This window comes from Typopeltis vanoorti, chromosome 11, assembly GCF_054136105.1.
Source record: "Typopeltis vanoorti isolate ZY-2024b chromosome 11, IOZ_Tvanoo_1.0, whole genome shotgun sequence".
NCBI classification, from domain to species: Eukaryota; Metazoa; Arthropoda; class Arachnida; order Uropygi; family Thelyphonidae; genus Typopeltis; species Typopeltis vanoorti.
Genome location: NC_143559.1, coordinates 19151951 through 19161006, shown reverse-complemented (window position 1 = coordinate 19161006; position 9056 = coordinate 19151951). Strand labels below are relative to the sequence as shown.

General features: G+C 35.1%; 1 protein-coding gene across 1 annotated transcript in view; it reads left to right on the top strand.

Moving 5' to 3' along the window:
* The first annotated feature begins 218 nt into the window (after nt 1-218).
* LOC150101350 (uncharacterized) overlaps nt 219-9056 on the top strand; it is a 50001-nt gene continuing 41163 nt past the window's right edge. The window contains exon 1 of the mRNA XM_090400685.1: nt 219-602. Within this exon, the coding sequence (XP_090256811.1) occupies nt 405-602 (198 nt within the window). The 5' untranslated portion in view covers nt 219-404. The remainder of the gene's footprint in view (nt 603-9056) is intronic.

Below are 9056 nucleotides of genomic sequence, written 5' to 3'. Positions count from 1 at the left end.
TCAGCTGACATCTTTTTTATTCCCTTATAGGAAGTAGGAAAGGCCTTATCTAAAAAATAAAAAATAAAGTATTTTCCTTTCTAGATTAAAAAAAAAGCGATTCAAGATTATTTTCTCGAAAATTCGATATATGTTGAATATGCCAGAATCTTCTCTTCCTGTTGATGTCACATTTCGAATCTAATCGTTATACTGAAAAATGAAATGATATTATGGCAACTTATGGTTTAAAGGAGAAACATTCACATTAAAGACCTAGATACTTTCTTAATCCAGAGAAAAACTATTGCGCACTTCCATCTACCGGTTGGATGGTTGTTTCATTAATGGAGTTAGCATCTGGTGAAGCGTGCGAGACGTAGATGTTTGTGGATTTTCATGTGAAGTGTTTGAATTAATTTGAAATGGCGCCCGGTCCTAAACGACGTGGCCATCAAAAACTAGGAAAAGATAATCGTAAAGGTACTTGTGATTTCTACCAACAGTCAGAAGGGTATCCAAAAGCTGAGTATGTTAGGAATACTACAACTTATAAGTCAGGCTCCCAACAATTTCAAGATCATGTTACCGAAAACGGTGATGCGAATCATATAAAATTCCCAGTAAGATACGTTTCACTTTGGCATTTAAAAAAAAAAAAAAAAAAACGTTGCATGGCTTTTCAAATAAGCGATGGCATCTTTAAATTTTGACTACTTTACCGCTGATCAGCCCTCAGAGATAATTAAGTAGTATTAAATATCTGTTTTAAAAATATTTGTTCCCCCTTGTTCGATAATTCGGTAGTTGGAGAATTGAGTGGTAGTGGAGAGGATGAGATGTATTTAGCGAAGTAGAGTAGTGTGCCCTTCCACGATGAGTCCTTGGACTCCCTGGAGGTAAAAAAAAAAAAAAAAAAAAAAAAAAAATCAGCTAACGCCTTTTTGTTCCTGTATAGGGAATAGGAGAGGCCGTTTTTAAGCCCCGTCTATCTAACTCCCTAGAGGTGTCACTTAATAATAATAATAAATTCCATTAAAATACCTACTGACTACTAATTATTAAGTGAATGACTTTTTTAATGACAAGTTGAATCCAAAATTTGTCAATCATCCATGTGTTCTTGGAGGGGGGTGGGAATGTACGTCACTATTGGAGCAGAAAACTGCATTCTTTCTCTCACCTCTCACGGCATCACATGTAAAGTTCCTGTCTTCCTAAAGATTGCAGCCATTTTAGAATAATGCCTAATTCTATATTATTATTATCGTGGGAAGGCATTATTCTCACATCTCACTGTTTTTTTTTTTTTTTTTTTTCACTTAATCCTCCATCTATACAATGCCATTTTCTGCCTGCCATCACCAACAGTGGTGTTTTTTGCCTGTAAATAGTGTGTTTTCATGGCCGATTTACCTATATGTGGGATGAAAAACCAGAGTTTTGGGAGAAAGACATCTCCATATGAGATTGGCTAACTCACCTTAAATTGAAAAGGCCCATATAAAGATTACTCTTGTCACAAGAATCAAACTCAGATCTTTTCCAGTCAAAAGGCACAGTGTCCCAGTCTTCTTCCAGTTGTGCCATATGGTCTTTCAGATTTATTTCTCTACACCTGTCCTGTTCTCTTCATGTAATCAAAACATTTGAAGATACATTGTTTAACCAGTCAGTCTGAAGACATGATTGGTCATTCTGGCTAATACAAAAAGTTGAGTATATGTGAATGTTTCTTAATACACATAATGAGCATTAATGTGCTCATTATGTGTGTTAAGTGCAAAAGCATAGTATTGAATGCCATTCTTTTGCACTGGTCCAAAGCATTCAGGAGAATTTGTTAGGACCCATCTTATGGTTCTCAAAAAAAAAATAAAAAATACGTCAAGCCTCCCTTTTTTAAATTGGAAAGTTCACTAGGGTATAAAACTGAGACAGATATTAATATCTGAATAAATTTATTTCCTGATTTTGGGTTGGTTGATTTATTTTATTGGCACAAGAACAGCAAAGGTTATAGCAATACAAGGTCAAAACTGATTTTGGGATCATGAAGTTAAGTATTATTGTATATTTATATATATTGACTACATTTTAAAAATGGAGAAGCCTTTACTGCTTCTCATATATGTTTGCTGTAGAAAATTCTGTATAGAAAACAGTTATGAAGCCTACTACCATGTGTGAGTATGAACTTCACTTTAAAATAAACTTGATTATTCAAATTTTCAACCCTCACATCAAGCCATCATCCTGGAGTACCTACATATGTACAGGATCACAAGCTGTACTATATCGAATGTCAAACTACAGAATTTTCATTTCACTAACCATCGATCTTTATCTCTGATGAAGAAAAAAAAAAGTAATTCACCTTACAACCTTGAAATTTGCCTTAAAGGAAAAGTAGGTGATTTAAACTGAATTGTATGTGCTGAACCCATTTTGTTCCATCACCCAGTTTGCTTTTGGGAGGAGGGAAGAAAAATCCTCTTTCATTTGGTAAAAAGTCAGAGCACTGGTAAGTAACGCTGAGTCATTTCAAGGTTTAGAGGAACATACAGATTTTACATTACCTACTTGGCATGTGAGTGCTAATGTCATTCTAATGTAACCATATCATTCATATGACATGATCATATTACCATGCAGAACCATATGACAAACAAATATATGGATACCTTCAAAGATGAGTTAGCCAATCTCATATGGAGATAACAGGATTATTTTCTCCTACTTTTTTTTTTTTTTTTTAATCCTACGTAATGCAAAATAGGTCATGAGAATATTCATAATTTACAGACAACATACTATTGGTGGCGGTGGTGGTCATAGATGACATTGTGTATTGGTAGTAGTGTAGTTGGGTCTAGCAGAGGAGATGATGAGCTGTGTGAGAAGTGGATGAAGTGCCCTCCATGACTTTGGAAGCATCTCATAATAATAACTACTGTTTCTGACACATTCTGATCTTGAATCCATGGGGAGTGCATTTAAATGATTGAACAAATGGATATAATACATGATTTTGATCACTTTCTAAAATTGCATTTGAACTGTCTTATAAGTGTATGGATGGTGAGAACACATTGTGCTATGTGTTAGGGTGAGTTGATTTGAATATCTGCAAGAAAAGTGTTTTACTGTACTGATTAAGGAAGATTAAGTTGTACTTTAAAACTCAAGTCTGAGATTAGGACTATGACTGAGCTCCTCACACAAGTTGCAGCAACAGTGCATGAGTTAATCAATACCTTCATCAATGCCATTTGCTATTTCCAGTATTATGGAGAGAAAGTGAGAGCCTAAAAATAATTCAAGTGATTCCTGCCTCTGTTTTACAAAAGGTCTCCAGCTTCAGAAAGGATACAAAAGCATCAGCAGCATTTAGAATTTCTTTTTTTTTTTTCCCTGTAAGTGGTGATCCAGTGTTTTTTATTGATAATAACAAGTGAATTGAAAGGGTAGGGGAGAAAATATGATTCCAACAAATGGCATTTTTTAAAAAATGTATTTGAAGTCTGTGCTTCTACAGATTTGAAATAAATCTATTTTTATTCTAGCAACATATGCCATCCACAAAGGAATTCTTTGAGAATATGGCTTTACTACTTCTAATATACATAAATATACTGAAGTTGTAGTAACTTCAAAATGATAGCAGTCTTAATGGGTATGCAGCTTGATTTTTATGAATTACTGTTGCTTTTTTGTTTTATGCAAATGAGATGGTTCAGTTGAAAACCACCATTATGAAGTTAAAAAAATTGCCTTTTTCACAGAAATTGGTGTCAAGGGAGAAAAACATTTCATATCTTCCCCTTATGAAGCATGAAAAAAAAAAAGTTCTCTTGCGTCTCCTCCACACTGAACTCCATTTGATGAAAATTTTCATTTGGCCAAGATACAAAAATTTATTATTATTATTTGTCACCTCCAGGGAGTCCAAAGACTTATCAAGGGAGGGCATCCACTCTACAACTCTATCATTCACACAACTGACCGCAATTACACCAACAGTATCTATCGCCGACCACCACCACTAGTATTTCCACAGACAATCACAAACATCCATGCCCCCAGGCTTGGATTCGAACCTGCAGCCTTTTGGCTGGGGAAAATCATCATCAAATTCCTGACATGTACCCTCAAGGGATGTACAGGATATGATAGTACTACATAAAAATTTACATCATTACTAACTTCCTATCTACAATTTTCCTCCAAATCAGTCTCTTACCTGTCAAGACTCCAACATTATCAGATCTTATATTTCTATCTTCTAAGGCACTTTTTACTGTATCAATCCACCTATATCTTGATGGATTTTTCCTCCCAACCTGGTAGAGAATACTTGTTTTGCTAATCTTTCCTCTCCCATTCTGTTTAAGTGACCATACACCTGAGATTAGCTCTGCTGACACATTCCTGGATGCTAATAATGTCAAGTTCTTTCCTAATATCCTCATTTCAATATGATATTGCCATTGATACCATCTGTTCAAACCTAATCTTTCTCAGGATTCTCATATCTGCAGTCTCCAGTCTTTGGTCAAGTGTTTTACTCTAATCCAGCTCTCAGATCCATAAGTTAAAATTGGTTTGAACAGTGTCTTGTATATAGCTAATTTAGTGTTTTGACTAATTTCTCTCTTATTCCATATAAATTTATTTAGTGGACTTCCTACCATAGCAACTTTGATGATTCTGTTGTCTATTTCCATATTTAATTTATCACCTTCACTAAAAATTGTGCCCAAATAGCTGAAATGTTTTACTTATTTTATAGGTTCTCCTTCCACAATGTAGTTGATATTTTCAATACTTCTGCCTATTTTCATTGTCTTTGTCTTGTTATTGCTGACCTTCTTACCATATCTATTACAACAGTTATTCAGTTTAGTCAGGGAATCTTGCAGACTTGTAGTGGATTTATTTAGAAGTATAACATGCAAATTTGGGAAGAACCATGAAGAGTGAAGATGTTGTGGCCTTACAAGAAGACTTGAATAAATTGAGTGATTGGGCACAGGAATGGGGATGTGAGTTCAATGTTAAAAATGTAAAGTTTTAAAATTTGGAAAACAAAGGTGGGATGCAGAATTTATGCTTGGTGAGGCTATATTGTTGGAGGAAATAAAAGATCTGGGGGGTGATAGTGGATAAGGATCTAAAATTTAGGGAACACATAGTCAAATTTGTGAAGACTACACAAAGGCTTCTGGGAATGATGCGAACAAGAATCTCCCTACTTCTACACGTCAGTGTAGAAGTAGGGAGATTCTTGTTCCGTTGTATAAGACTTTGATTAGACCACACATGGAATGTTGTGCCCAGATTTGGTTACCTGGTTTTCAGAAGGATGAAGAGATGTTGGAAAGGGTCCAAAGGTGACTGACTAAGTTAGTTTCTGACCTCTGGAATGTCGAGTATGAGGAAAGATTGAGAAGATGTAATTTGCAGAGTCTGGTGGACAGGAGGAAGAGGGGAAGATATGATAGAGTCCTACAAGTTGGTAAGGGGTTGTGATAGGATCAATGCTGGAGAAGTTCTACAGAAAATAGTGGGAGGTCAGGGGAGAACCAGAGGTCATCCCTGGAAACTGTATTATTATTATTATTATTATTATTATTACGGGTATCTCCATGGAGTCAGTAGACTCATCGCGGGAGACCCAAACTAGCAAAACAATATCTGTCATATCTCTTCTTGAATTCATTTACAGATGAAGAGCTCACAACTAAGTCAGACAATGAATTCCACTCATTCACCACCCTCCAGGCAAAAAACCTTGTTCTGACACCTTTGTTAACCACACTCTTCTTTAATTTCCAGAGATGACTTCTTGTTCTTCCATCACTATCACACAGCTGAAACATTTCCCCTGCATCAATCCTATAAAAACCTTTTAGTAATTTGAATGTTTCTATCATATCCCCTCTTCTTCGCCTATCAACCAATCTCTGCAATCCACAAGCTCTCAATCTATCAATGTAGGGAGCATTTTTTATATCACTCACCAACTTGGTCACTCTTCTCTGAACCCTCTCCACAGCCTCCTCATCTCCAAGGAATCCAGGTGACCAGACCTGAGCACAGTAATCCAAATGTGGAAGTATCAATGCTTTATAAAGGGGAATAATAACCTCTTTATCTCTGGATGTCAGTGTGTTCCTCAACAACCAAGTAATCCTATGTGCAATCTTGGACACCTTAGCAATGTGTCCTCTGAACTTCATCTCCCTATCTACCAATACCCCTAAGTCCCTAGCCTCATCAATCTCTTGGAGTACCTTTCCATCGATGTAGTACACAGCTGGTAATCTTTTAATCCCAAAATGCATGACTTTTCACTTTTCCACATTGAACTGACATCCATTTTCTTTTGCCCATTTTACCAGCTTATTTAAATCCTCCTGCAAACTTTCAACATCAGCTTGATTTTTTATTGCACTACACAACTTTGCATCATCAGCAAACAACTGAATATCTCCCTTTAAGCCGTTCCCTATATCATTTATATACAAATTAAACAACATTGGCCCAAGCACAGAGCCCTGAGGCACGCCACTGGTCACCTGCCTCATTCTGGACTCGGCTCCTCCATACACCACCTTATGGTATCTCTCCCTGAGCCATTCTCCTATCCATATCACCAATTTAATATCCATTCCTATCTGCTCCAATTTGCGTAACAGTGTTCTATGGGGTATCCTGTATAAAGAGGATGTGAGTAGGGGAGTGAGAAGCAGGTTTTTTTCGTGTAGAGTTGTAAATGATTGTAATGCCTTGCCTGAGAGTGTGGTGTCTGCAAGGAGTTTGAGTGTGTTTAAGATGCGGTATGATGAGCTGTGCGTGTGATAAAAGAACCTCCCAGATGAGTATTTGACTCCATGAGATCATGGGGTAGTAATAATAGCATCGTCTGCATAAAGCAAAGAGCTGACATTAACATACCCAATTTTGATATCAGGTTTAATACCACTTTCCTTCATAATGTGATCCATATAGATAATGAATAACAGAGAGGATAATGTACATCCTTGTCTGACATGAGATTTAACATTAAACTATCTTCCTGTACATCCTTCAATTCTAACTGCTGACTTATAACTCAAATACAGACTAAGTATCACTTGATATAATGCTCCACTGACATATAACTGTAGCATTTTTAATAGCTTTTCTCTCTTGACATCATATGCCATTTCTTGATCTAAAAAATTTAAATACAGATCTTTGTTATATACCCATGATTAATCAACAATTTGTTATAAAGTGAAAATTTGAATCCAGATTGTTCGTCACCAAGCTTCCTTTCCACAATCATTGTCAACTGTTTCTCAAGTATACTTGCGTATATCTTACAGGAACACTAAGTAGAGAAATACCTCTGTAATTCTCACATTTAGTTTTATTTCCCCTTTTTATATATCGATACTATGACAGCTCTACTCCAATCATCTTGCAGACGATTGGAGTAGAGCTCTTTTATACCTCCATAAAAGTCCATGACTTTTATACCTCCATACTTGAGCATTTCTTTTCGAATTTCATCTACTCCTGCTGCCTTTCCACATTTCTTTATTTTTTATTCCTTAACATATTTTTCGATTCTTAAACCTTTCATCTTTTTAATCTTTCACAGCTTATCATTTCATTTTTTAATTCATGCCTAACACATTCTTTTAAATGGTCATTCAGTTTAGGATATTTTAGCCTTATTTGCATCTCACTTCAACTTAAATTTAATGTGTGTGTATATACATATATATATAAAATTTTAGTAGATGTGAGGAGGAGGACTGAATTTTTACCCTTTGTTTATTTTCAAGGTGTTTTATTCAAAATACATATTATCTAATTTCTGTTGAATTTTAATGCACATTTCAGGTTTTAACCACTAAATTAAATGATCCAAGCCAAGAGAGTCAAAAAAATAGGGAGATTCTAAAACAGTATGCTTGCCTGTGTAATTAATTCTTGGATTCAGTTTTATGTCCTTTTTTTTTATATAATGGATACCTATGAAAGCTCTACTACAATCATTCAGAATTCAACTTTCTGACCAGGCTTTCTGAATTATGCAGTTTAGCCACTGTAAGACTTTTAGACCTACATATTTCTGCATTTCTGGTTAAATATCTTCTACTCTAGCTGCCTTTCCACATCACAAATTTCTCATGGATTAATAATAATATGAATTATTATTATTTGACACCTCCATGGAATCCAAAGACTCATCGAGGGAGAGTGTGCCAACAGCACCGAATGATTGGTTCCCTTCCAACTACTAACCGTGCTCAAACTTACTTAACTGAGCCATTAGTAGCAGAGGCTCTACCAATCGACCAACCTTTGCCGTGGAATGTTCTTGAATATTTTGACATATTTCATATAGTGAAATGGCAGAATATTCAAGCATTTAGGAAGGTTTAGAAAGAAGAGTTTTGAGAAAGAAAAAAAAATTAGCTTCTTCCTAAATGCTTGAATATTCTGCCATTTCACTATATGAAATATGTCAGAATATTCAAGAACATTCATAAACTCTCAGTCTCAGACTAACTCTTTTCTGAGGAAAAATAAAAAAAATAAAAGCAGATTCATTCCTCCCCCCTCCCATGATTTCTCCATTATTTTGTTTTAAAATAAAAATTTGATCCTAAATCCCTGTTGGGCCTGAATCCACCTTGTTCTTTTTAAGTTTATCTTCCAGTTTTTCTTAGCTTCTCAAGTATGTTTGCATAAATCTTTTCTTGAATGCTCAAAGAGAAATTCTTGCGTAATTAGAACAGTATGTTATTTCTGAAATTTGTTCACGAAGCTCCTCTTTTACTAGCATGTTTATCGTGTTTAGGAGTTTCACTATTTTTTGACTTAATTGGTTTGGATCATCTAATTGAGTAGTTAAAATTTGAAATCATGAAATGTGCATTAAAATTCAATATTATAACAGAAAAATACCTATATTTTATATAAAACATAAGATTAAAATATCCTAAAACTGAAGAAAGAAACTGAACAACAATTTAAAAGTGCAGATTAGGTAAGAATTAAATATAGAACAATAAAAT